Source organism: Fusarium vanettenii, assembly GCF_000151355.1.
Source record: "Fusarium vanettenii 77-13-4 chromosome 4 genomic scaffold NECHAsca_3_chr4_2_0, whole genome shotgun sequence".
NCBI lineage: Eukaryota > Fungi > Ascomycota > Sordariomycetes > Hypocreales > Nectriaceae > Fusarium > Fusarium vanettenii.
Window position 1 is genome coordinate 2522637 of NW_003315879.1, and position 27985 is coordinate 2550621.

Below are 27985 nucleotides of genomic sequence, written 5' to 3' on the forward strand. Positions count from 1 at the left end.
CACCAGCCAAGAGGTGCCTCACATTGATTAAGAGCAAACAATTGCTTTTCTCCATGCAAAATACTTTGAAATCAGAAAAATCCACTGTATTATCATCAGATCCAAATGGTATATTAACTCATTATTGAAGATCCGAGCCCAAGACACTTGCAGCTACTCAACTCTAAGCAACCTATACCCAAACGCCAACTTATACGCCACACCATCACCTTCAGTCCTCCTTTGTATCCGAGAAATGGAATACATTCGGTGAACCGGCTGAAAGTCTCAGTAGATGCCGCTCATATGGTCCCAGTGGCTCTTCAACCATGATCCGCTGCCTCTTGTCAGTCGGTGCGTTACCCTCGCTACCGACGTACTCCCAAACCCATCGACCTTTGCTCCAGCCATTGGGATCTCCCATGTCGTCCTCTTCACCCTCTGGGTCCCAGCCGGGGTGGAATGGCACAGGATCTTGGTACTTTTCCTGTGTGCGCTTCACCTTCCAGCTCTTGAGCAGTGATGGACAATCCCATACAGTCTTGTCATTCAAACCGAGACCCTGACACGCGAGACGGATGCGCACCGTGCTGTGGATGCGCTCGTTGGTGTCCTGGAGAAACCTAGCCTCGTCGAGCTTGGTCTTGGGGTCTGTCGGCCTGTACAGGCCCGGCGTGCGGACCGTCTGGCCCGAGAGCTTGTACAGGAGGCTGGAGGGCTTGTTAATGGAACCCAGTCCCCAGGGCCTGAAGGGGTGGTTGTTGTCAAAGATGGGGCTGATTGCCCACTTGTCTGGGACACCCTTCTTCTTCTTTTGCTTGGTCTTTTGGGCTTTGGCGTGGGATGCCTTGTAGAAGTCTGCAGTTTGCTGGAAACAACGCTCCAATGACGGCAAGTCAAACTCGACACCGACTGAAGCCAGTTGATCCATCATCCCTGGCACAAATCAGTGTTGTTCGAGGCATGCTGGTGGTGTCACAGGCAACTTACATGCGAGAGTACAGTTGGCGATACCTTGGTCCTCCCATCCACCGCCACAGTTGGCGTGGTTACCAGGAAACCAGACCTGCCTGAGATCCGTCGTGAGTCTGTTCTCAGGGCGTCTCTCCCAAACAGCCGGGCTGAATGGTGGGCGCGTCTCATCCAGAGCCAGTGCCTGGAAAGCATGCTCGATCTTATCCGACAAGCTCGTGTCGTGCCACTTGTATGTGCTCAGACGGTCAGCTTGCAGGTTCCAAGAAACGGAAAGGGGAAACTTATTCGTCATTGTCGGGGCGGATCCCGAGCTTGTCCAGCCAGGCAACACGTGGGATTCCAAGACTGCCCACGGTATCCCACACACAGACGGCCTTGATCTTGATCAGATCACCCTGTCCGTTGTCATGTCTCACACGAGTGTAACCCAGCTTCTCCAGCTGGGCTCGATACACTGTCGCAGCATCCTTTCCCTTGGGCTTGTTGGGGAAGGGAATGTTTGGGAACGGATCCTCGTAGTCATCGTCCATCCAGTGCTGCATGTCCTTGAAGATGGGGTAAAAGTGCTCGACTCCTTCACGGGTCAGGAGACCAAGAGCACCAACCATGCCGGCCACCGAACGCACCGTGAAAGCACCTCGGGAGTAACCAACCAGGATGATCTCATCCCCGTCGGTATAGTTGGCGCATAGGTAGGAGTACGTCTCTCTCATGCGCTACAAGGTCGAGTCAGTATATGCTTCATCCTGAAACCGCAATGCTCACCTCTGACAGACCCAGGCCAAACGCTCCTCCCGTGATGCTGTCAAGCATGTTGCTGCCCGTGCCGACGCCAGACTCATAGTTGATGATCTGGAGCTTCCCGTCGCTGCACCTCCGCTTGAAGCAGCGAGAGATGCGTGTGACGTTGGAAGGCACCTGGAGGGTTCCCTCTCCCGTCAACAACCCAGGCTCCTCGTAGCCATTGTCGCTGTCCATCCAGGTGCCATCGCAACAGGCGATCAACCGCTTGGTCGTCGCAGGGATACCGTTCGAAGCCATCGTTAAGCGTTTAGCAGAATCTTCACTTCAGCCAAGACCTTGAAGAAAGAATCAATACGGGTCGCAGAAGCAGGGCATCAAGAGTTATATAGGGACGCGACAGCAAGCATTGACACGCAGCATTCTCAATGCTACAGAATCGACAAAATAAGCGGCACAGCCAAGAGTCGCTTCCCCTGGTCTCAGAAACCCCCAGGGCTGAAGGCTCGCGAGATTACACCAAAAGAGCAGGGCCTCGCACTGCCAAGCCGGGCAATGCTGCACGGTAAGCGGCCATTCTGACGACCCAATTCCTTTTTAGTCAGTAAACTTGAAAGGAGGAGACTGCAAATTGCGGAAGCTGGAAACCCCATTGACGAACTTGCGAATCAAAGTTCCTCTGGTTCCCTGTCAAATGGTCGATCCACTCCAAGCTAGAGCCACTTGAATATCCTCCCCTGGCCAGCATCTCCTATCCTGTCTGCTTAGTGGCTGAGGTCTTGGAACTATCGCGCTGCATGTCTCTCAATCGCGAGCTGATGTCGATCGCCGACCGCTGCGGCCTGGTTCCTTTGCTGCTGTTGGTAAGCCTTTATCACAAGAGACTCACATAGCCTCGGAGCAACTACTCGAAACGAAGGATGCCATAGCCACAATTATGTGAGAAGCATACCATTGCTGATACTGTAAGTGTTCCCCGTGTCGCCTCGTATGGAAGGTTAAGGATATGGGGAACGGGACGGCACGATCGGCGCGCGCCATGTCTCACAACTTGCTTCTCCCTCACCGAATTGACCGTCAAAATAGAGGCGCCAGGGGTTTGTACTGACCCAATGCGGTTCTCGCCATTCAGCCCTGATGCAGTCATCCCGTCTGACCTCTTGTGCACCCAATGCCTCTTACTGCGGATTGTCCGAGGTTGGACAGGCACGGCTTACTATTGGCGGCCCTGTAGATTCAAGAGCCTCATGATCGATGAGGTTGCTTTTCCAGGTACAGCATGAGGGACTGGCCATTGAGTGAGATGCAGACGTCACAGCCTCATTGAGACGATCATGAGAACATCTAGTACCAGAGCTGGGGTATCTTCCGTCTGTCTAGTATGTGTCGTCTATTGATACACTTGTTTTACAGTATCTTGTTCAGTGCTACTGAGCATCCTGCCTCAATGTTTCTGAGCATCGGGCTTCAGTGCTACTGATCTTTTCGTCTCAATGCTGTTGAGCATCCAATCCCTTCCTCAGCCAGTCCGGCACAAAAGCCTTGACCTTGACGCCAGTTCGACTGCCCTCATCCCCCCACTCGAGCACAAACTCATCTTCGGGGTTGAAGGCCGCCGAAGCCGTCTCTCCAGGAAGCACCACATCCGTCATGATCTCGAGTCTGCACAGCCCGAGCCCGACGTTGCCCACGCCCTTCAGCCACTTGCCCGCACTTCGCCCGCGCTTCTCAAACCTCCCGATGCTCGTGTCCCGAGGGATCATGTCTGCCGTTGCACTCTCGAGGGCCGGTGCCGCTCCTTCGGCGTGATACTGTAGCTCGGTTGGTGCCGCGTGCTCCTTCTCGTAGATTACGCACGGCAGAATGCGCTTGCGGACGACACCGCGGTGCTTGGTTCGGATAGTGAGCTCCTGACCAACATAGCAACCCTTTCGGAAGTCAATGCCGTTCATGACATCCATATTGGTCTCCTGCGGGAGTGCGTGCTCCCTCGAAATCTCATCTTGGCCCTCCGGAACGCCATGGAGATATCGTCGAATCGTGTACGCATCTTCCGTACTTCGCTCGAGATCGATCTCTGGTGTATTCTGATCCAGCCTCACAAATCGGCACCCCAGACCAGGTGCCCGTGGATCCTGAAGGGTCAGCTTTGTCTGGTTGACGATGGAGTCCCAATTGGTGCCCTTTGAATCATCCCAGGCGTGCCACACGCTCGCTTCATCCTCGCCCAGCAGACGAACTGCCAGCTTTGCCCTAAGCTTATAACGCTTGATGTGCTTCGCCAGCATCTTTGCCTGATCCGCATCAACCTCGATCAGAAACCCAGGCTCCTCAGCCGAGGCACCGTGGTTGGGATACACAAAGACATCGTAGAGCACCCTGCCCGTCGCAGTCAAAAACGCAGTGTAGAACCCATCCTTCCTTGGCTCTCCATCTGCAGCAGAGACATTGGCAGTCACAATTCCCTGTAGAAACTTGGCAGCGTCGGGCCCGGCAATAGAGATGAGTCTCCTCGAAGTCAAGGGCGTGAGTCCCGAGGCAGGCGGCGGGGGAGGAGACGGCGAAGTCGCGAATTGTCGGCGTTGCAGCTGCCGGCAGCTACGGCAGACGAGGCCCGACAAGACATCGTGAGCTAGGGCTCGCCTCGGGAGATGTCGCATCGTTAGAAAAAGAATGTGCGTGGTTTTTTTTCAGTTTAAAGGTAGTTGACCCCGAAAGACGGCCTCTCGGCATGGAGATTTGCGAAAACTTCCATAATGACGTACCGAGAAATCGAAAATCGGGTGGCCCGTGCGTCCCGGGAAGCGACTCGAATTTCAAAGGGTTCGGCCTTGACGGAAAATTCGGACTTAAAACTGCCGTCCTCCACACTTGCTAAACACCGAGAAGCCGTGGGAAGGGGACATGGTGGAGGGGGTGAGATTTCAACAACGTTTGAGGGATCTACAATTAGTCAGTTTTGGCTTGCGGCTTTAGCGGAACAGTCATTGTTGCTCACAAATTGTTCTTGGCCGGCCACGTCGTGTCAACCACCTACGGATACAACGGAAGAGTCGGAGACAACAAAGACCTCTTGCACCATCAATATGATATGGTGTCAGCAACAAGTATCTAAGCAATCATCTAAGCAATCGTCCAAGCAATTTGCATCAAGACTTTTCAGAGTTCAAGATAACATCAGCACTCTGCTGCATTTGGCCAAGTGATAACATTCCCCATCGTGATCTGATAACGAGGACGAACGGACGGGGTCATCTAGCTAATTGGCCCCCCTTGCACACCCGCAATCTCTGATAAGACTGAGACCCCCAGGTCAGCAGCTTACCCCAGTGTCGGAGCGCTTAGGTGTGTGCTTGGTGATCAGATCAGCAGACACCCCGGCATGGGCTCCAGCTCTCAGAATTAATGACAAAAACGGGCACCTTTATCGGCACCGCAGTCAAAGGACGAAACCGGCCTTCTCTTTGATGCTGCACCTCGGCGAGTCGGGGGTCCGCTCCTCGGTCAACCACGTTTCTCACCCTTCCCCAGACTTGTTCTCATTCTGCCCCGCGCGAGTGCCCCGGTTGACCAATGAGATTGCACAACGGCGCTTTTTGTGCCGCTTGCTGTCCGATATCCGGCCCGGCTGCGTTCGGGAGGGAGAGCGGAAGAAAGTGGATCTTTTCGAGGTCCTGTGACCGATCAAGGCCGGCCGATACGACGCCGTGCTCTCACGCCAATGACCAAAAAAAAAAAAAACTCCATCCAGGTCCGCATCGGGACCTTGTGTCGATTTCGCCGATTGTGGATATTGTTTCGTCTTTCGCCTCCAAAGCTTGCGCAAGCAAGACATATAGGTGATATCATCAGGGACACGCAACGGCGAAAGCCCCCCTGAAAAGCACGTTGCTAACCGCCCGACCAAAAAGAACGGCATCGCCATATGGCGTGCTTGCGTGCGTGTTGGTGACGAATCTAGCACATGCGATTGTTGCATGGTCTTTTGTGTGCTACGCGTATGCGTACTCCGTACCGTATGCGATTGCGATAACGAGGGGTGGCCTAGCTATGCGCTGTAGGGCCTGCGGAGGTGCCATTCCACCCCCTGTTCTTTTATCAACCTCATGATAGAGATCAGCTGGCGAGAACCCCAGCTCTCCCGAAGGATCTACAGTTAGTTCAGGGCACCCGAACGCGAGAGCTCCGGTGTCGTCTCTGCATGTTCGAGACCTTTTCACTCCTATGGACTTCCTCTGTTGGAAGGTTTAGTGTTTCGCTTTCGTGGTTGAAAGCTCTCGCTTAAGCACACACGGCAAGTTGTTTCTCATCAGACCACCAGACGCCAGACTCTCCTCAGTCCACGTGTGCCGGGCTCTCAATCAAAAGACAGTTTGTCTTAACAAGAAGGGCTTTCGGCTTTGGCTTGTGCCGTCCAGCCCAGCCCGTTCGGCCACGAGCCCCGAAGCGGTCAGTCAGCTCAGCTTGGCTGGGCGCACCATGTGCCCTTGCATGGGGGATAGGAATGTGCCTGAGATCCACGGGGGGGCCTGGGCCTTCACCTGGAAACAGGCCGGGCCAAGGAATAAGTTGGACGAGCTGGGAACTATTAGTGGATAGCGAGACAATGCCCTGGAAACGTGTTTGTGATAGTTCAAGGGCAAAAAAAAAAAAAAAAAAAAGCATGAAAATTTTCTCTCCTCCTGGTCCAGTCATGAATATTGGGCATCCAGTCTCTGCCCTGGAATCGACCCTTTCAACAAGGTCAATGGATCAAGGTGAGCCCCAAGCGTTGGCATCTGGTCCCATCAGGGTGGAAGGTTGAACCTGAAGCGGAGCCCGATGACCCGCGATGTGAAAATTTGTTACATGGCCCATCCTGGGTGGATGTGTTTTCTTTTCCTTGATCTTTGTCATGTTCTTTCTCAGTCTTTCTGTGAGACCCAGTCTAGTGGTCCAAGAAAAATGGCACACTTCCAATCGCAAGTATTCAATCCACCGAATCACAGCATAAAAGGCTTATGGTTATAAATCTAAGAAGTCATATAGACTTTAGAATATAATTTATATAATTTATATTTATATTTATTTATTCTAGTCGTAATATCTATATAGCCCGGCAAAGGTCTCATTGCCTACCTATAGTGTGCCATCTATTTCTTGGTCTGGGTGCCAGTTTGTAGCACAAACTCGGTGGGCCTCAGATCCTCGTCCGTGGGGCTCACCTTGATGCGGCGCATGTCTCGTGGGGGAAAAGAAAAAATACTAGCGGCGAGATCGAAGCGAAATCTGTCAAAGGAGTGTAAAAAAAAAAAAAAAAAGAAAACATCCACCAAAGACGCTTTGATCAAGTCTCCCTTGATGAGACGAAAGAAGAGGTCGGGCTTCTCTGGACGGGCTGCCCGATCATTTCGCACCTAATGAAAGGGGTCTCATGCTGGCCTGTAATTCTATCGCCTCTTTCTCGCTTGTTCCAGGCACTGTCGTGTCGTGTTTACGGCGGCCCTGTCTCTGCGCCCTGGCGTTGACGTTTCTGACCGCCCGTCGGGCTTGTCGTAGGCTCCGACATGCAACCTCCCCAAATCCATGTCATGTTCATTCTGAGCCCTTGGCAGTTCCGTGTGTCATGTAGTGTCGTGTCTCTCGCTGACAACAACGCCCTTGTTGAGAGAATGTCTCCGCTGACCAAACCCTGACCGTTAAGAATGCCCCCCAATGTGAATGACTTTGAAATGCTGATTGGACATCGCCGGGTGGATCGGTAAAAGGTCCTTTGATGGCCGGTACAAGCTGATGAATCATTCACGATTCACCGAGTGCCACCGGATCGAAAGGAAAGGGACAATGCGAAAATGGGGCGTGTGTATTCGCTCTCGCAGAATCGGAGTGTCGGGGAGTCCGTGTAGCACGCCGAGCCTTGGATGCATGGGATGCCGAGTAACGCGCGCCCCCCTTCGCTGTGTTGAGTTAGACCGTGTCGGCCCATGATTCATACCGATCCCCCGATATCGCGAAATTCTGGCCGCTGATAAGGATACCGGTCGGAGGATGGCGTCAACGCCCGCTGCGATGAGAGATAGCCGGCTGACCGACCGAGGCGGCCGGCCGATCACGATAGGAACGAAGACGATGTTGCAATGCGAGTGAGAATGAGTAAATGTTTTGAATGTTTTTCAATTGTTTTCGGGCTCCTGCTCTTAGGGCCTCTTTCTGTTTTTGGTGAGCTATCTACCTTGCATCTGGGGGGATCCTCAAAAAGGGCTGCCACTCAAACCAGTATGTCCAAAACCAGTGACTCCTCTTGGGAGCGGCAACTCATTGAATCGTATATCCCCCATATCCCTTTGGTGATGTTCCTTCCTTTGTTCTTCTTGAGAGTGGTGAAACCTGTAACCCCTTTGTCCTGTACACAATGAAACCCATCTAGTCGTGTATAATAGTAAAAGAAAAATGCAATGCTTTTTGGTGTATCCAATGTCCGTGTGGTATCCAGATGTATAGTGAAAACGCCTTGCAATGCCGCCATCGCTTTGTTGTATCTGAAACAAGTCGCTAATAAAAGACCAAATCACACAATTCAATCAAGGAGTATCTGCCTAGTAGACCGAGATGGCCGACACCAGCCTCGCGGGATTTCGAGGTGGCAGGTAGTACTCCTCATCGTAGAATGAATCGGATTCGTCTTGTTGTTGCTTTTGCGACTGCTCCTTGGTGTCCTTCTCGGAGAAGCTGAGAATGGGCTGGGGAGGCGAAGGTGGCATCGAGTCGTCGTCGGAAGAGTCAGAGTCGTGGTCGACAAGCTCGGGTGGTGAGTTGGAGTGAGAAGGTGTTCGGACAAGCTCGAGCTGAGCATAGTCCTCCTCGAGGTCGTCCTCCTCCATATCCTCATCGATCTCGACATTGGTGATGCGAGGGCTCATGGCCTTGATGGGAGTGGCATTGGCCATCTCAATGTCTTCATCCTCAGAGTCGTAGTCTTCAGAGTCAGAAGAATCGGAGTCGTAGTCATCCTCATCCTCCTCCTCGACAATGTTGTCGGCCCATTGCACGTGGCGGTCTTGTTGAGGGCTGGCTCCTCGGACGGATTGGTTGAACCATCGCTCCTGTTCCCGCTCGGCGTCGGCAAGCTCAAGCATCAGGGAGTCGAGAAGGTTGGCGTGTCCGACAAGCAGGCGGAGGTCGTGATCGGGCTGGGCAGCCTCGCGGGAGAGCTTAGCCCGGGCCTTGTGGGCGAGGTAGTATGTTTGTGTGATGGACATGTTCTTCTTGATGGCGGCTTGTCGGAGAGAAGAGGAAGAGGCAGTAGGCCTATGGATGGAAGTGGTGGTTGTTGTTGTCGTCGACATGTTGAAGAGATGAATCAAAGGTGTGGAGGTTGCTTGGCCTTTGTATAATTGGCGTTTGGTTGCTGTGAGTCAAGGCAGCGATCCCGATTGCGGCAGGCTTGAGTTAGCGGCAGGGATGCTCGGTGGTGACAATGACTTGAGCGATTGGGTGATAGGGTGCTAGTCAGGGTCGGTCCCGTGTGCTTTCAGAAAAAAGGCTTTGTGGAGATGGTGGTCCTTGATGAGCGGCTGGTAGCTTTGTAAGTTGAAACTTGCTAGGATGAGGCTGTTCAAGAGGCTTGTAGATGCTTGAAGTGATGATGGGGTAAAAGTTGAGGAACGGGGGGGCAACCGATTCTTTTAACTTCCAGTGACCCTTTACGGACTTTTCTTGTTGTCTCACGCTTTTCATGGGATTATGGAGTTATGCCCGAGACGCCGCTAGAGCGGACTTTGGACACGCGGACCCGAGGAGTGCGAGAGCGATGCCCAGACATGGGGGGGGACTGGGGGGTGTGTGGCTTAGTGATCGATGGAAGGGTGTGTTGGATGAGGATGACCCATCATGCAAGACCCGAAGCCGCGAAGGGGACCCAGAGATTTGTGCAAGATTTGCACCGACCCCTGTGCGCTTTTCAGGGCTCTACTGGACGAATAACAGCCTCTGGCCGGGGGGTTGATTGCAAGGCACACACAGCACCATCTGTGCCTGCATCTCCGGGCGCGAGAGATCCCCGCGGACGGCCGAGGTGTCCGCACCCTTCGGGGCCAAGGTCTCTTCTCGGGACCAGGTACCTCGGACAGCCCGAGTGCAAGGGCGAAATTGCAGGTACCCCCGTCAGTTCCGGTACCCGAACCAGGACCGGAGAGCTTCGTTGGGTTGATGCCGTTTTTGCCCTCAGCGCAGCGTCCATCGTCAATCGCCGTTGTCGCAGCAAATTCCCCTCTACCGGTTCATCCGTCCATCTCGAATGTATTCCTCGAAACGGCTGTAATTGCACAGCATAGTGACTCAATACGACTCATCCCCAATAGCGGACTTTAGATGCTGTATCCTCGTGCAGAATAAGCACCAGCATACAGGCAACGATAGAGCAATCTCGCACATGGTTGTCGCAAGGTGATTCATAATCTGAGCCCTTCAGTCAGCAAAGCACTGCTGGAGCTTGATTAGAAACTGTGTGTGCCTTAGTGCCAGGCCCCTCGCAGCCCATCAGCGTCCAGTGTCCGCCCGTGTCAACTCCGCCAGACACACAAATACAAATCCGAAGGGCGGGTGGATTTCCAAGCCCGCCCTTGGAGCCTTACCAAAGGCAGATGGATTACTACCGTGCATTTCTCAGCAAATGGCGACGGGAACCTTAATGACCCAGTTCGGAGTCGCGATCATGATTGTCTCCGATGACTCTTTTTTTCTTGCTAGTGCTGTAAGTTTATGTTATTGCAAAAGGTGTGACTCTTCTTTTTCCAAATAGTTGCGGATCGTAATTCATCCACCATGCCCATTCCCCCCCCTACAGCGTAATTCCAAGACAATGTCGGCATCCCGTGGCATCCGCACCTCCGTCACGATGGCAGGATGGATGACCTTGATTCTGTCTGCCCTACAGCTTCTGAGAAACCTACTCTGAGGCCTGCCAGAGAGTGCGTGCGCGCGCGGGATACGGCACCAGGATGGGGATACACGGCACGGTTCGCACCCTGATGAATGTTGCCGATTGATCCAGCTTCAAAAGGCTGTCATGGTTGTCCGTTATGCTGCATGTCTGGCCTTACACATCGAGCGGTGATAGATCGCCCCGTGTTCCGTGTTGCCGCACTCGCACCCCCAGGGGCACGGCAAGCCATCACTAAGCTCCGCCCTCGTTGTTCGTCACCACCTGGACGGGAGAGGAATGGCGGGACAACGTGGGTGGGCAACGGAAGGTTAATCCAGAAGCGAGAGCGAGAAAGGGAGCCATCCCCTGGCCAGTCAGAGGAGGCCCTGGGCGAGGCCACGACAGGAGGGTACGTATCGTTGTAGGGCTGAGCTTTGATCGAGTCGGCCGCCCAAGGGTTTGGTGTCGCGCTCCAGGACGGAAGACCGAAAGCGACGGACGCGAGCCAATAGAAGACGGCGATGCTGTCAGTCATCACCATCACCATCACCTTTTCACTGCCATGATGGGCTTGACCTTGCCCACGTAAGCCCAACCCATCCCTACACGCATATCTTCAAACAAGGCCATTTGGCAATATTCGTTTAACCTTTTTGGGTCCTTTCGTCATTCTCAGATTGATATGTAGTGGTGGTGGTGTTGTATCCAAGGCGTCGGTTTCGGTTGCCAGGGCATTCATTTCTTGAATAACGTCTGCCTAAGGTATTTCCAATCATGATACCTTAGACTCTAGACTGCTTTAAGCTCCCCAGGCACACGCAACTCACACTCGCACACCTCGTCTCACATTACGAAGCTGCAGCTATAGCTCACAGATAGCTTACACACCTTTGACAAGGCAGCAAAATTGACTCAATTGACTGAGTCGAGATAGTCATTCCCCTTCCTCTAGCTCAGCCGACACGGCTACGCGGCCACCATCTCGCAACAGCCCTGTAGGCATATGCCAACTGCAGGCGACCCTGTCGGTCGGTGTTGGAGATGCCCCCGACCATGCCTCGGCCGGGTTATGCAAGGCCAGCCTCAGCCCTTTGCACGCACCGGCCAGACCGGGCTTTTGTGAATTCCGAATCCACCGACCACACACCGTGACTGTCCGAAAGTGGTCCGCAGAACGACGGTGCAAAGACGGGATTGAGAGAAAAGAGTCAGAGCTTCCAACTCCGCTTTGGAAACTTTTTTTTTTCTTTCGAGGTTCCATTATGGAGAGTCACTGGCTAGACTAGACTAATTGTTGCCACGATATCGGCTTCGGTGGAATTTTCCTTGAGAATTTTTTCTTTTTAGCAAAATTGATGTGAGTCTGTTGCACCGTCCGGGACATTCCAGACATGAACAAAACGTTCCATCGCATTCATCCATGCAGGTAACCTTCTCTTCTGGCTCCATTTGGAACTTGCAGCAACAGCAGCAGCAACCATGCAGGAAGAGGGTTCAATACAACAAACCGAGTAGATCAGATCAGGTCGGATTTACCCTTTTCTTCCACCTGAAGCCCGTCCAGATGCATGGAAGGTGTCTTCTATGGGGCACAGAAGAAGCAACATCCGCGTATTATTCCCCCCTGTACCACTGCCACAAATAAACCCAACAGGGGCGCAAGCCGTGCATCTCGTGGACGACAAGCGGTTGGTGAGCGGGCTTCGGCCTCGTGCAAACCACTGACCGCTGGTCTGGTTAAGGTTACTGGCGACACAGTCAGCGTCCCAGCAACGAAATGGCGGAGATTGTCGACTGTGGGAGATCTCAGGAGGTCCGCAGCCCATCCCATTTCGTCCATACAGACGAAAGGCCGCAGCCGCAGCCTCAGCCCGCCCGCATATTTCCAGGGACGTGTCTTTTCTCGTCTCGTCTGTTCCCGTGGTGGGTGGTCCCTTAATTCTAGCCCAGGCTGCTTTGTCAGTCAGTCAGGACTGGCTCCAAACTCTCGGCCGAGGAGCTGCAGGGGTGTGTTTTTATCAAATCACGGCACCGATGATCCAGCGTGCATCAATCAAAACTCGCTCGGTAAGCGGATGCCTGATTTTTCGCCTTGATTCCTAATGCGAATAATCTGCCCTGAGGGAAGCTTCCACAAGATGCTTGGAGATTCCCAGTATCGTGGAAAACTCACCCCATGTTTCGCAACACTCTACCCGTGCGTCGCAAAGGACTCGAAACACTTGCGAAAAATGCTGACGCTGCGCCTTTCGTGGCATCTTGTCCTTGTGACTCGTTTCCCCCCCGGCGGGCATTTTCGCTTTCGGGCTCGCAAAACACCCCGTCCCGACATGTTCCATGCCCATCAATTGCGGAGAGCTACGGAGTCGACCTTTTGGCCGATCTGCCGATAACGTGGGGAAGGGAAGAGGCTCCATCCATCGAACCCTTATCTCTTGGTGTTCCTCTCCGTTCTGGTTAACTCCTAGCCCCGAGCAACTCCCGTGCCCGTTCCCCGTGCCGTCTCCATTTCGCAAGCTGTCAAAAAAGTCGGCATGCCGTAAACTCCGGCCGTCCATCCATGATGACGCCTTATTTCCCCTACACCCGAATTGGGAAGTGATTCGACAGCCTTAAAATTCCCGAGCCGTTGATGACGTGACGACGTCCTTAATTGAGGATGCCATTCGAGATTGGATTGTTGTTGACGACTTGACAAGGTTCTGCCAGGCACAACGCCACAACTCGTCAAAGCCAAGTCAAAGCCACGCGCTGTCGTTTCCTCTCCCTGGAAGGGATCAACCGATCAGTGACTTGACATGTTTCTCCTTGATCGGGGAGGCGATTCGAGGAATACGCCTGGGCTTGGCTATGCCGACTTTTACGTCACTACAGGGTATTCTCGATCGCCAACAGTCGCTGCGATTTTCCTAGTTTGACTAACGCAAATGCGGCTCAGCACGACTCACCATCGCTTGACAACAACAGTTGCAGATGCATTACTGTTATAACGTCTACGACATCATACGTGATGTTGCAGGCAGGCAACAAGGTTGACTGAAACCTCCTGCATGCCGTATGGATCCCTGAATGCCTGGAAGCCTGAGATGGATGGCAAACTTCTCTATTGGTTAGCTGACAGCGGCAGCCTGCTTTCACCATCAGCCATCGAGTCTCATATGCAAGCGCCTCTGCACCTAATTCTAAATGAAGCTATTCCCTCAAGCTCAGCGTGGGGAGAACGAAGGTTGAAAACCTATGGACAGGAGAAGACCATGGCCAATAACAGTGGATGCATGAGCGCCAAAGAAGATATTTGCTATCCCGTGACCAGCCAAGGCACACACTCCTACTGGCCCTCCTAATTGGTTGTCCATAAGCATTGCTCTCAGTCATTTCTCACAGTTACCCGTCGTCAAGTCACTGAAAAGACCGAGTTGCCGAGATAAGACTCCTAAATGCCCTTAAATACGAACTACACGAGTTTAACGATGAAAAAAAGAGGAGCCGATACTGCATTCTCTCTCACAGATGGGACACCGACGAGGTTCTCTACAAGGACCTGCTTGACCCGTCCACCAAACCGACCGCCAAAGCTGGCTGGCCCAAGGTTGCCGGTGCTTGCAATCTGGCAATGCATCTTGGCTACGAATGGATTTGGATAGACACATGTTGTATCGACAAGTCCAGTAGCGCCGAGTTGTCTGAAGCTGTCAACTCCATGTTTCGCTGGTATCAAGAAGCGGATGTCTGTATCGCCTACCTGGCCGATATTCGACACATAGCCCCTAGGCCTGCCGACTATGTCGCCTACATGGGAGACAGCGAATGGTTTACCCGCGGGTGGACTCTACAGGAAGTGTTGGCGCCACGGGCAGTTGACTTTTATTCAGCAGACTGGAAGCACCTTGGATCCAAGAACAATATCGGTCTGGACCTGGAGCGAATCACAGGAATAAACGCTGCGTATCTGAACGGCCATAAAAGAGTCACAGAGGCCAGCGTCGCCGAGAGAATGTCATGGGCGTCAGGAAGACAGACTACTCGTGCTGAGGATATAGCCTACTGCTTGCTGGGCATTTTTAACATCAACATGCCTCTGATCTATGGAGAGAGAGACAAGGCTTTCCAAAGACTCCAGCATGCCATTATTCGGGAGATTGACGATCAGACTATCCTGGCTTGGGGTACTGGCTTTGTTGAACCGGGAGAGGTCGATCAACCTCACCATGACCACCAGCCACTCCTTGCCACGAGCCCCTATGCTTTCAAGGACTGTGGCAACCTCGTCCCATGCAGCAGCCCACAAGCCAAGGCAAGGCTAGAAATCCGCCAGGACGGTGTACGGATTACCTCTCCCATTCTATGGGACACTGAGATCTTTGGCGACACCCGTTACAACCCACTGTCTGGCCATTCTTTTGTAGCATTACTTGCACCCTTGCAATGCCGGCGGAGGGACGACTTTTTTAATTGCGTGGCTCTCGTGCTGAAGTGTGAAAACATCAATCATAACACGAACAGAATAAGACTCACACTGGATAATATGCGACTTCATAGGGTCACGCAAGGCTGGCATCTCGTGCCTAGGAAATCGTGGTGGACTGAGCCTCTCAGGCGAACACTGATACCTCTCGACGCTCCAGCAGAGCTGAATTATCAAGCCGCGAGACAAGACGAGGGCTTCATTATTCGAACACTCCCGAAAGGTTACAGCATCAAAGAGTGCTACGATCCCACAGAACCATATCCATTTGTTCCGCCATCACTTCGCATCCCCGATGCCCACCCCTGCGGACTGAGTCATCCCATTATAGTTGCCATCGGAACGCATTCACAACCCACCATTGCTCTTATAATTCGGTATCAATTCGACCTGGCCCAGCACCTATCCCCCAAGCCCCATGGCGAGTCCAAGGCTCAACCTACCTCAGCATCCCCTGATCCTAACCGGCAACCATGTAGTATACGAGGCCGGATTGTTTATATTCCTGATGGCTTCGACCTGAAGAAAGTTGCCGAAATCGACGAGATGGATGTTAAGCAACAATGGGAATCTTTAAAGGCCACCAGGCCGGACGCGAGGTTCTTACCAGGCAATCGGCTGGACTATTGGGAGAGCAGACTGCAAAAGTGCATCTGGCTACTGCCGACATTTTCAAAAGACCCTGGGTACGGTAATTATGTGTTCATCTTGGATATCAAGGATATTCATGGGAAGGGTGTGTCAGCCGAAGACGAGCACTGTTTGGTGGATCGGGGGCTTGAACCGTTTGTCGACAAGGCGTTTGCGTCACATTTCCCTAGACGAAGACGGGACTCAAAGTTATGAGTAGGAAATGGGAAAAGGGTTGTGCGTCTATGGATCTCTAGTAACTCTAATTTCGCATAAGTGAGCAAGGGTTGAGTGAGACTTGAAGTGAGTCTCCAAGTCGACTAATCTACCTTGTGGAGCATACACGTAGGAGCACGGGCCGTTAGCAGCTGTAGCTCTTCCTTATCTCAATAATATAGCTGGAAGGGTGTTCAATGATGCTGCTAACAGGGGCTTCCCGGCATCTATGCCCGAGGCGCTGCACGCCATCGACTGTAGACCCGAAATATGCGAGCGTCTTCTTCTCACTGCCTTGTAGGATGATCCATCGAGTACAAGAGCCTTGGGAGCTGTATTGACTGTGCAGGTCGGAGTTGTCACCTCTTCTTTGTTTCAACTGCGTTGCTAAAGACCTATTCCGTTATATTGGAACAGGTTCCCGTGATCTCTCGGCTATCATACACTCACCAGTATAGCAAAGCCGAATAAAAGAATGGCGAGGAAGATAAGAGCGGAAAGCATCTCGACGGCCGAAGAAGATTTTCACCTCATATAGAGAACAAAGCCCCATTAACTCACATCGATTTTCTTTTCTTAGTTCTCAAGACGAGCTGGTGCGTTAGGAGTTTCACAAATCTCAGGTATAGTCGCTGCAAAGCATGGGAACCCGGGAGCCCTTTAAGAATACGGCCCCGGACATGAAGAACAACGACATCAACGAGGCACAAACAAGATTCGAGGCACTTGCGTATTCATCTAGCTGAAGCTGGGGTGATGGACTTATTGTAGACCATCTCGCAGGTAAGTCTCGAGATGGTGTCCAACCTGGGCAAGCCATTGGTTGACCAGCTCCTCGATCCACCCAAGGACTACCTAAACCATCAACGGGCCGACCCGAATGCGCCTGGTTGTTTTTCAGCGGCAGTGAGGCTTTGTGAGCTTGCTTCCCTATTTTGGCAGTCTCACCGTTGTGAAGGCTTTGGTGAGGGTTCGTGGATACCGTCACAGCTAGCACCAAGGCGTAAGCGAACCAACTGGATTGATATCATGTGCTGTGTACTGAAGGTACACAAGATAAGAGTTTCCAATGTGTTATTGTAGCTCTCCTCTCCTATGTACCAAGACATCTGTCGCTGCTATACCCCCAAGCCCACGGTACAACCTCTGATCCAACAAGTAACCGAATTCTTCATCTCACGGAGATCTTAGCTCGAGATATCCAGCGCCAGGAGGATAAACCGAGTAATCGGAATCGTTTGACCTGCCATTTGTGTCGAGATTCCTGTAATTTGCCGGTTGCTGTGAAGGGGATACATGCATCAGTCTGGCTCGAGAATCTCAGGAATGCTAACCTACTTTTTTTTCCCTGAATAGTGAAGGGGATAGAAGATGAAAGGTCACAAGGCGGCACAGATGGCAGCTCAAATTGCGAGAGAGTCGCGCGGCTCTATAAGGAGGGCCTGGTGTTGTCAACCGACAGATGATTATGCTTACGCAGAAGACCCGCTGCACTGTCTGTAAGGTCGCATGTTTCGAAGGAAATATGTCAATGAGATACTGAAGGTGTCTTCCGGGAAAAGCACTGCGTCAAGGCTATATGTAGTTGTTTGGTTGATGTACCAATTCGCAAACCTAGCCGGAGTGTCTTGCGGAGTGAGACTGTGTTGGCTCTGGTTCTATTGGAACCATCTGTATCACGGATATATGGATGCGTAGATCCATCCTAAGGCTGGAAAATGGCCATGTTGAGACTCTTGAAGCGTTGCGTAGTGATGTGCTGCATCAGAGAGGAGTTTTAAATCCTTGTCCGGTATCTTTCGAAGTGCTAATGGATGATTATATGGCCTTCACACCCGCTACTTCGCAATGATAGGTTTCGCTGGAGGCAGGAAGGTTATCGATTGTAAGTGACACTCGGGCATCGGTTGATTTTGGTAGATTCCCTAGATATTGAAGTATGGACGGCACTGCTGATGTGATCGTGATGACACACGTGCCATGACAACGCCAGTTGTCGTCCGCCGCCGAGGGTGTCGGTAAAGTAAAGCATCTTCGATAAACCGAATTTGGCATCAAGCACAGGTGAGACTGTCTGTAGGCATCCGGATGGGTTGATTTCCCCACGGTTCGAGGGCGTTGAAAAGGTAACATGCAGTGTGACGACCAAGTTTAGTGTTGGGCTGTCCAACACAAAAGATGGCGGCCTCCTTGAGGAAGGGGAAGCCAAGGCGAAAGACAGGCGCGTAGTGCATTGCTGTAATGATATGACTTTAAATGAACGTGTATCGGCAATGCCCAATTCATCGGCCCAACAGTTGATTCGGTCCAGAAGAAGGTCAAGAAACGGGTCAATTGCAAGCTGCTGTAGGCTGTTGTAGGCTGTTGCAGACTAGATGCGAACGTCAGGCATTGAAATTGGCTTTCCTGGCCTTTGACAACGGCCTATTGTTGGCAACTTCCCTAGTACCGCAGATGGGATTGTCTGGGGGGATTAGCTGTGGCTGATGACACGGGAGAGATAAATGCCTGGGGAGTGTCGGTTGATGGCCCTCTAGTGTTGATACCGCAGATGAGATTGTCTGGGGGTATCTGGTTGATGTTCCCCAGACCAATCTCATCCCGCTTGTTGTCTACAAGCCTCCCCCACTCAAGCAGCAGCCGGAATAGGAAGATCATCGATACTATGGGCACGCTGCTGGACCGGAGGGTGCGGGCGAGGTTAGGGGATGGCCCGCTATCTTCGTCCAGGAGGAGGATGAAGCGGTACTCTAGCGGGTCCTGGTCCTGAGTTCGGGGGATGGATGATGCCGCAGATGAGATTGTCTGGGGATATCTGGTTGGTGTTCCGGTCTTGGGCATGGAACTGTGCTCCTCTGAGGTCGGTCGTGTCTAGGTGACCAGAAGAAGGCCGAGGATGAAGATGGAGCAAACGAGAGCAATGGCCATTGAGGTGGACTGTAGACCAGTTCGATTTGAGGGTCGACATGCCATGAAGCTGGGAATAACGATGGCCAGGAATGGGAGGGTGCGAATCGGGCTGCCTGGGGTTGGCCATCCTCGTTCAACGAGGAAGAGACGTGCTGTGTTGCCGAGCGAGAGTGTGCTTGATGACGGGGGAGAAAATCCGAATGTGCAAGCCGGTGTTGGAGCTGGACTAAGAGCCGGTCCATGTATAAATGGTAGCCGATGTCGACAGACACTGGATATTCTGCCTGCAAGTTTCAGGTCGAGCATCAATGCCTCAAGCAACTTGCATCTAAATCGAAATCGCAGTTAGAATCACATTCAATTTTGATCATTTTGGGCTTTTCGACTTACTGTGAACCCTTTTGGCTAACATGTGCTTGTATGGTCCTCTTGAATTGACGAAGGAAGCTCCCAAGTGCATCAACCTGTATTCCGAGGGGGAAGGTGCCGGGAAAGATGGACGCAAGACAAGCTGAACATCCACCTGCCTACCAAGTAACTACCGGATGGTGTGTCCAGCTGTAGATGGCTTCGTCAGTTGTCTCCGAGGCCTAGCGAACTTGGTTGTTGGTCAACAATGGATGCTCCTCCAAAATCGGGCGTTGTGAACCTACTTACCTATGCCCCTGGCGCCGTTGAGAACCTTCAACAAAATTAAAGTTGCTCTGTTGCCCATAAGAAGGTGCCGTCTCCTCCCAAAACTTAACATTTCGATTTGTGTTTTCACCTTCACTCACCTACCACAAAATGTTATCCGCAAGTTATCACATCTGCTACTGGATCCTATCCATCGCCGCCGCCGCCGTCTATCAAGGCATGGCGGTAGGCTTGGGATACGGAGAGGATATTTTCCGAAAGAGCCTGCTCCCGCTGATGGTCTTCGCGCTTTACATCATCTGGAGCGGCCCTCGTCATCATTCTACATCGTGGCATGCTTATCAAAAGGCTGCCACCGGATGCTTGATGGTTTGTCTTGGCGCAGTGACCGAGTTCGTCTACATCCCTGGTGGAAGCGCAAAACCTCTGAAGGAAATCGTTCATGTTCTGCTGGCTTTCTCTGCTATCGGAACCCTTGAATCTATCAGACAAAACGTCAGTCGACACTCTGTTCTTGACACATTGACCCAAGTGCTAACGTGAGGCAGCGTAAAGATATCGAGCCCGCCGTGTTTTCAGGCCTCGCCGCTTATCTCAGCATTGGAATAAAGCTTGTTGGTTGGCGTGGCCTTGTCGCCAGCTGTTACTCGCGCTTATTCGCCTGCTGGATTCTCCATGGCATCTGTCTCGTGGTTGACCATGTCCTTGCCTCCATCTACGGGCCCGGGGTCTCGAGCCAATCCGTCAAGACTGCTCACATGAACAGCACGCTTGAGCACCTGAGCAGCTCTATCGTCATCTTTTACGCCCTGGGACCTCTGGAGGATGTAGCAGAGACGGTAAGATACCTTCACGCCCTGAATTCGACCACCGAATCTAATCTGGTTACTGCTAGGTATTCTATCAGGTTCATCGGCTCGTGTACCCCAAGTTGGTTCCAGAGCCAAGCCCACTCGTCGGTCCAAACCAGCCTTGGCTTTTACTAAGAAGTAATGCCGTACGCTCGTTTTCTCAGTGGGTTTTCATGTGCTTGTTCGCATTGCTATGGAAGTTGTCGGCTGGCGGGAAATACCTAGCAAGATATTCTGGAGTGGGATTCGGTCTATGAGGGTGACTGTCTACCTACCTTAGTAGAGATTCAGCTGGTTTCCGTTGTTAAATAGAGCACTTGCCTTCTAGTAGAGTTAATGAGATTGTTGGCCACAGCGGCAAAGAAGACAGGTTTCGATACACAAGGGCATTAGAACCAAACCGTAAGATACCAATCGATTTCTAAGCTTGGCAGTCTATTGTCGGCGCCGTGTTTACAATCCGAATACCTGGGTCTTCGCTGTCGAGCGACCATTCCGAGTGGTAAAGGCATCAATCCATTCACCTTAGCAAAGTAGAGCCCAGACATCCCCGTAAAAGAGCAATCGCTTTTGTCTATACAGTCTAAACCCATGTAACCAACGCCTACTCTGCCTGAAGCTTCTGCTTCGTCCGCTTCCTCTTGCCACCAACTTCTCGGTTCTCCTCCACCTCCAACAGAGCCTCGCGCTTCTTCTCCGAGACAACCTTGAGGACGTCGCGCACCACACGAGTCTCCAGGTTGACGCCCTCCTCCTCCCAAGACTCCATCTCGCGGCCCACGCGCTTCTCGATCGTCAGGGCCAGCTCTACGTCGCGTTGCCCGATGAAGCTGACGGCCTCACCCTTGCGACCAGCACGAGCGGTACGTCCGACGCGGTGAATGTAGTCATCTGGGTCGCGGGGAAGGTCGTAGTTGATGACGAGGCTGACCTCGGGGATATCCAGACCTCTGGCGGCGACGTCGGTAGCTACAAGAATACGGGCTGCCGAGGCGCGGAAACGAGCGAGGTTGTCGATTCGCTGTCTCTGGGGTAGCTTTGAGTGAAGTGATGTAACCCGGTGCTCGAGCAATCGTAGCAGATGGTGGAGGTAGTCGGCAGTCGAGGTGCGGTTGCAAAAGAGAATGATCGTCTTGTCAACGTTTTCCTCGGTGAGCAAGAACACATGGAGGTAGTGCTCCTTGTGTGTGACTGGAACCTTGATGTACATCTGGTTCAGAGTCGCAGGGATAGCCAATGTCTGGGTGTCAACCTCGCACACAAAGACGGGCTGCTTGCCTGGCTTGATTGGCATGTCCTTCAGAGCGCGGACTTCCGGCGTGATGGTGGCCGTGAAGAGCAAAGTCTGTCGTTCCGTGGCCGGGGGCAACACCGAGAGACATTGTTCTACGTCGGGAAGCATGCTGCCAGGACCTGTCGCATTGAGCAGTCGATCAGCCTCATCGAGAACCACGTATTTGACTCTCCTCAGTCCACAGATGGTGTCCTCTCCAGAAGTGCGCACATGGTCGGCCAAGCGACCTGGAGTCGCAATCACAACATGCGGCCGCTTTCCTAGCTCAATCGCCTGGGCGCGCATGTCAGAACCTCCGGTAATCAGGATGGCCTTGAGACTTTGGGGGGATGAGATGGCCTTGAACTGCTCGTAGATCTGAAGGGCCAGCTCTCGCGTCGGCGTCAGCACGACAGCAAAGATAGCAGTGGGATCATCGGCCCATTTTTGCAGAATAGGCACGGCGAACGCAACCGTTTTACCGGAACCTGTTCGACTTCCACCGATACAGTCTCTGCCCTTCAGGATCTCGGGAATACAGCCCTTCTGAATTCCTGTCGGACGCTTAATGGCCATGTTACCAAGCGATTGGACTAGCCATGGTCGAACATTGAGCGCCGAAAAGGTGGTGTTGGGATCGGTAGGGGCGAGGATCGTCTTTTGGGGAGCAGTTGAAGGTTTCGCTTGAGTCTCCTTCTGGTCTGCCTTGGCATTGCGCTTGATTCGGGAGGGAGCCTTGATTGTGGAAAGCACCCTCTTCAGCTCCTCATCTTCAGCATCGTCCCCGTCCTCGTCCTCGTCGTCTTGATCATCGCCATCTTGGGGTCCTGTAGATGGCACAGTTCTCCGACGCTTTCGGGATGCGGCACTGTCGAGGTAGTCGGACTCGTCAGAGGATGAGCCCACATCAGACAAGACGTGCTCTTCTGACGCATCAGTCGCGTGGTCGGGGTCGGCGGGCGGCAACATGGCTCGGCTTTATAAATTGCAGGAGTCTCACGAATCCATACAGGCAATGCAAGTTGCAGCTGGTCTGGAAATTTTTGGCGGTGACGGGCGTCTCAAAATCGATGGACCCTTCTCCACTCGCGGCGCGCGGCGGATGAGCTGTGGGGTTGACGGCATGGCGGGGGCCAATGGGAAGAGCGAAGCTGTAGACGCGCGCTTAGAAGCGTTCCCGAGCGTGGCGCCCACTTGGACGATGAGGAAAGGGCTAATGCAAACGCATCAATCATCGCCAGACATTCTCACAGTTACAGGATTGTTTCTCATGATAGCCCGGGGCATCTGGCGCACCGGACATCCAAGTACCTGTCGAAACAGGGGGATTCGAAGCCGAGAGCCGGGCGCTTGTCTGCCGTGGCCACCGTGCGAGAACAACAAGCAACAGCGACAGGGTCTTTGCAGCAAATGAGGAGGCGTCGCCGGGATGTGGTCAGCTGCGACGTCGTGCAGCGATGTGATGAGACGGCAAATGTGGTTTATTGATTGATTCGGCTCTGTTGGTAGTTTGTTTTTGACTGACTGAAGAGTGTGAGATTGCTTTCATCAACAGGCAAGGGGCCGGCAGGCTCAGGGGCAAGCCACTTGTCATCCTGTTGATTGTTGATATCGTTACCATCAACGAGCAGAGCCTTGTTCCAGGACGATCTGTGGCACATGCCCCCTCACAGCGTTGAATGATCAACTCTGACGCCCCAAGCTTTGACTTGCGGTTGGGCCACGTTGATGCAAGGCGAGCGCTTCTCACGCATCAGACCCAGAGGGCACGGCTTCGACTCCACAAAGAATATGCCATGCTATGCAATGCGAGGATCAATAGCCTGACATGAGATTTCCTAGGCTCAGCTCCTCGACAAGGCAAAATTGTGCTGGAGACCTGGAGCATTGTGGGCGCTGTGATAGGCTGCTCAGGGGCCGGAGACTGGAGGAGTAAAGTGACGACGACGCCGATGACGAAGGCACCAACAAAGCAAAAGCAGGATTGTAAGACAACCGGTCTGCTTGTCTCAAGCCTCGCTGGTTCGCCATGCTACTTGGGCATCGGGGAAAATCCTTGGCTCACACACAGACACACAAAGATGTCGGCCAAGGAATTGACTAACGATGAAAGAAGAATTGAGTGCCCGAGACAACAGCATTCCAACCTGGCAGCCATGTTATGCTTGCTGATGCTGATGCTGGAGGTCTGTCAGCGAGCGATGGACGCTTGATTGTTGGTCACCGGTGGTTCTAGACCCAGCCTGGATCGCCGTCTCAGACCGACGGCATCTGCGCCAGGAAAAACATAAGCGGCAACAGCGCGCGTGCCGTAATATTCAAGTCTAGGTACAAGACTCATGTTGATGAATTGTTTGTCGTAGATGGGCAGACCACGTCGGTTTGGACTGGAGGAAGATCTGAGACAGGGCCCAAACAGCCAAACCACGGACAAGCCGCCTTTCAGGGCTTGGTCAGCTCCCCCGCCCCGGTTACAGGGGATGGAACCGCTCGACCCCCGCCCCGGGGCGCCACTGCAAGCGCTGTGCCGTCGAGCTAGCTGGGGGACCCGACGACCTCCAGTTCTCCGCTGAGTCCTAGGTACTGGAGCTGCCTACAGCGTCCAAGAGGTACCCGGAGCACAGGGGTGTTCTCACTGAGTCGGGAAGGTCACAGGTGCCCAAGCGCCCCGCCGCAGGTACCTGTCCTCCAACAAGAGGATGGCAGTCACAAGCCCACCGACTCCGACCCGACCCAATCAATCCATCGACGCCATCATCCACCTCGGGGCATTCTCCTCTCGTCCCCTCGCCCTCTCATATCCTCTCATATCTTCTCTCATCTCCTCTCCTCGCGTTTCGGATTCACACAGCGACGTGTCGTTCGTCGCCACGCTTCTTGCTGTCATTCCATTCTACTCTCTCGTCCTGCCCTGCAGTACCCAACGACCGTCTTCCTGTTGAGTCTCTTGCACACAGCCAACCCGCGAATCATCCACTCTCGGCTGTCTTGCATGGGCTGTTTGTCAACGTTACTTCTGCGGCTGTCTCGCTTCTTCTTGACGACACCACCACAATAATCTGACTCTCCGGTCTCACTCACCTCGCTCACCTCCCGCTGTCGCTGCAACAACCTGCTTAATCACCACCAACACTCGCTGTTTTTTCCCGTCGATTGTCTTTATACACATCAATCCGCATCTGCCCGCCTATACAAGTATATCTTACTGCCATTACGACGACGACGCCGGCCGATCGACGACCCTGCCTCCGTAATCCCGACAACTCGAACCGACCGACCGACTAAATTCTGATCCAAATTTTCCCAGAGCAACTTGTTGTCGAGCTTGTGATACGCATCTTCTGTAGACCGTTATTTCCCACCTACTTGCGTCATCCCTCTTTCGCCCACAAGCTACCCCAAGCAGCCCAACCGCCGAGATGGCCGACCAACTACCTCAAAGTTCTGACTCGACTCCTCAACCTGTACGCTTTCCAAGCTCTCCTTGGCTGGTCCTTTCCGGTACTGACTCTTCGCAGCAACTTCCTGCCGCCATTACTCCCATCTCTCTACCAACTCCTCACGCTGGCCCCTCGCCTGTCCCTCTGCTCCGTCCCGCCATCCCCGGCGCTAGGAGTGGCGGGGCTCGTACACCGAGACTCGGCCTTGCTATTCCTCCATCTCCCAATGCCAAACCCGTTGGCAGCCAAGGCGCACCGGTTGCCGCGCCTTCAAGGCCTCCTCTGCCGACTCTACACCTAAAGACTCCCATGGGAAGCAACGTTACTCCCCATGAGCAACTCCCTCGATCACAATGCGTTACCCAACCATCGGCAAGCGGCGGCAGCGAGAGCAGCGCTGCTCATTCAAGGTCTGGTAGTTTTGGTCCTTTGGATGGTAGGGCAAGCAATCCTACTTCGGCCGGCTCTCAGTACTCGGCCCTTTCATTCGCTTCTCAGTATGGTATTGGTGTGTCAAGACCCCAGGGAACTCCAGACCCGGTGTCGGCTGTTGGATCCATGTATTCTGAGAGGAGTGAGGGTGGTGTTTCTATGGAGCGCGATGGTAGCCTGCAAGGACTTGAGGCTTTTGATAAGCTGAGCCTGGAGAAGGCTAGAACTCTTGATGTCGACGAGTTGGATGAGGAGGGTTGGAGAATCGCCAGTATGGAAAACAGAATCGTGGAGCTGGGTAACCTGGGTGAAGGTGCAGGCGGTGCTGTCACAAGATGCAAGCTCAAGGGCGGTAACACGGTGTTTGCTTTGAAGGTGAGTTCAACGTGGCTCCGTTATATGTTCGCAACGCTAACACGTCCTAGGTCATCACCACGAATCCCGATCCCGATGTGAAGAAGCAGATTCTTCGAGAACTTGGTTTCAACAAGGAATGCGCCTCGGACCACATTTGTCGATACTACGGCGCTTTTGTCGACCCCGCCACGGCTACCATCTCCATTGCTATGGAGTTCTGCGAAGGAGGCTCACTCGACAGCATCTACAAGGAAGTCAAGCGTCTTGGTGGCCGTACTGGAGAAAAGGTCCTGGGAAAGATTGCCGAGGGCGTCCTGGGAGGACTCACTTATTTGCACACGCGACGAATCATTCACCGAGACATCAAGCCATCCAACATTCTTCTCTGCCGAGATGGCGCTGTCAAGCTTTGCGACTTTGGCGTCTCTGGCGATTTCGGTACCAAGGGTGAGGCCAACACCTTTATCGGTACTAGCTACTACATGGCCCCTGAACGAATCACTGGCCAGTCATACACCATCACTTCGGATGTGTGGTCAACAGGAGTTACCCTCCTCGAGGTTGCACAGCATCGATTCCCCTTCCCAGCTGACGGCACCGAGATGCAGCCACGAGCTGGTCTCATCGACCTTCTTACCTACATTGTCAGGCAACCTGTGCCCAAGCTCAAGGATGAGCCTGACATGGATGTTTACTGGAGTGACAACTTTAAGTACTTTATTGAGTGCTGGTACGTATAATGTTGACCAATGATGAGAACATGCTGACAATATTTTAGTCTCGAGAAGCAGCCCAACCGCCGAGCAAGCCCCTGGAAGATGATGGAGCACCCATGGATGGTCGAGATGCGCTCAAAGCGTGTCAACATGGTGAAATACCTGTCGTTTGTATGGGGCTGGGATGACCAGCCCAAGGCGTAGGCAACTCGCAACTCGCAAGTGCCAAGGTCTTGGTAACGTAGGAAAATTGGAACAACGAGCCGTGCCCGTGTCACAAGCGCGAGGTGGGCGACATTTGACTCGACGGCATCTCCCGTCTTATGCCCATGACGACATGAACAAGGCTGGGCCTGTGTCATGAGGCTCTTATACGAGATGCATTCCTTGGGGACGCGCCGTGGACACGACTAGGATGTTGATGATTAACCAGTCAACCACAAGACGGCGCACATTGGGAAGCCGATTCGCGGAAGGATAGGATAGGATGGTGTTCATGATGATGATGGCAGGAGGCATTTACGTCACTATACGTACGGTCAGGATCTGGCTGAATAAGAACGAAAGATTGTGTGTTGGAAACCGGCAAAACCTGACAAGGACGGGGAATCTCCCATCTCGCGCTTATGCGCGTAGCCTTTCTATGTACTATCCCACAATATATGGGTATCATATTCTTGGATACATGTATTTTTTTGCCTCCTTAAATGGCGCCCACATTGACTGTATACTCCCTTCTATGCTTCTGTGGTTGTCTCCTCTGGGGGGTCTCCCATGAGCTCTCGTAACGCGATAGTCGCATAAGCACTGCGTCCCAGCTGGAACTTGACAACTGCGGCAAGTTTCATGGGTTGCTGAGCAGCGGGAGCCTTTTCAGCAGTATCCTCAGCGGCAGGGGCACTTTCTCCTTGACTCTCTTCCGTACCCTTCATCTCAACGTCCATAGATGCTGATGCCTCGCCCTCAACCTTGGTCTTCTTGGCGGTCGACTCAGAATCGGCATCCTCACGAGAGCGCTTCTTGTTGGCACCCTTGGCAGCCTTGATAACGTCCACATCGGTGGGGTGCATCTGCTCCGTATCGTCCGAGTAGGCGCGCACCTCGACCGAAGGCGTTCCGAGGAAGCGGTTCATGATCTTGCGGTACCGGCCGGGAAGACTGAACTCGCGGCGCATGCGGCGCATCTTGTGAGGGTCTAGGCCGCCGTTCTCGGGGCGGCCCATGAACTCCTCGTAAAAGGTGCCCATGTCGTTGTCGGGGTACACGACATCGTAGCCAGGGGTAGGGAGGACAATGTCGAAGATGGTGTACTTGCCGCTGGCGGCTTCTTCGGCGGTGAGAGGACGGGCGCGCACAGGAGTGTCGTCGTCATCGTCGACGGGGTTCACAATGTCGTCGCCGTCTTGGTCCTGTCCGCTAACGAGGGGCGTGTTCTCGGTCGGCGCGATGATGAGGTCACCGG

The 27985-nt window shown here is 53.1% G+C and overlaps 6 protein-coding genes across 6 annotated transcripts; 2 read left to right on the plus strand and 4 right to left on the minus strand.

Moving 5' to 3' along the window:
* Nucleotides 1-211: 211 nt before the first annotated feature.
* On the minus strand, nt 212-1995 carry NECHADRAFT_38858 (uncharacterized protein; the record flags this gene model as incomplete). The annotated part of the gene is made up of 4 exons (XM_003052229.1): nt 212-915; nt 970-1180; nt 1284-1670; nt 1720-1995. 4 exons carry the CDS (start codon nt 1993-1995, stop codon nt 212-214), a joined length of 1578 nt encoding a protein of 525 aa, XP_003052275.1.
* Nucleotides 1996-3185: 1190 nt separating this feature from the next.
* On the minus strand, nt 3186-4355 carry NECHADRAFT_37544 (uncharacterized protein; the record flags this gene model as incomplete). Its single annotated transcript, XM_003052230.1, has 1 exon — nt 3186-4355. The coding sequence occupies one exon, from the start codon at nt 4353-4355 to the stop codon at nt 3186-3188; it is 1170 nt and encodes a 389-aa protein (XP_003052276.1).
* A 3480-nt stretch (nt 4356-7835) lies between these two features.
* On the minus strand, nt 7836-9301 carry NECHADRAFT_100171 (uncharacterized protein). Its single transcript, XM_003052231.1, has one exon. The coding sequence runs from the start codon at nt 9018-9020 to the stop codon at nt 8271-8273; it is 750 nt and encodes a 249-aa protein (XP_003052277.1). The 5' UTR covers nt 9021-9301; the 3' UTR covers nt 7836-8270.
* Nucleotides 9302-14669: 5368 nt separating this feature from the next.
* Nucleotides 14670-16209, plus strand: NECHADRAFT_79290 (uncharacterized protein; the record flags this gene model as incomplete). The annotated part of the gene is made up of 3 exons (XM_003051778.1): nt 14670-14983; nt 15137-15798; nt 16091-16209. The coding sequence occupies 3 exons, from the start codon at nt 14670-14672 to the stop codon at nt 16207-16209; spliced, it is 1095 nt and encodes a 364-aa protein (XP_003051824.1).
* Nucleotides 16210-20909: 4700 nt separating this feature from the next.
* On the minus strand, nt 20910-22547 carry NECHADRAFT_38268 (uncharacterized protein; the record flags this gene model as incomplete). The annotated part of the gene is made up of 1 exon (XM_003052232.1): nt 20910-22547. One exon carries the CDS (start codon nt 22545-22547, stop codon nt 20910-20912), a length of 1638 nt encoding a protein of 545 aa, XP_003052278.1.
* A 2450-nt stretch (nt 22548-24997) lies between these two features.
* On the plus strand, nt 24998-27754 carry NECHADRAFT_68573 (uncharacterized protein; the record flags this gene model as incomplete). The annotated part of the gene is made up of 4 exons (XM_003051779.1): nt 24998-25042; nt 25097-25825; nt 25876-26537; nt 26586-27754. 4 exons carry the CDS (start codon nt 24998-25000, stop codon nt 26725-26727), a joined length of 1578 nt encoding a protein of 525 aa, XP_003051825.1. The 3' UTR covers nt 26728-27754.
* Nucleotides 27755-27985: the final 231 nt, after the last annotated feature.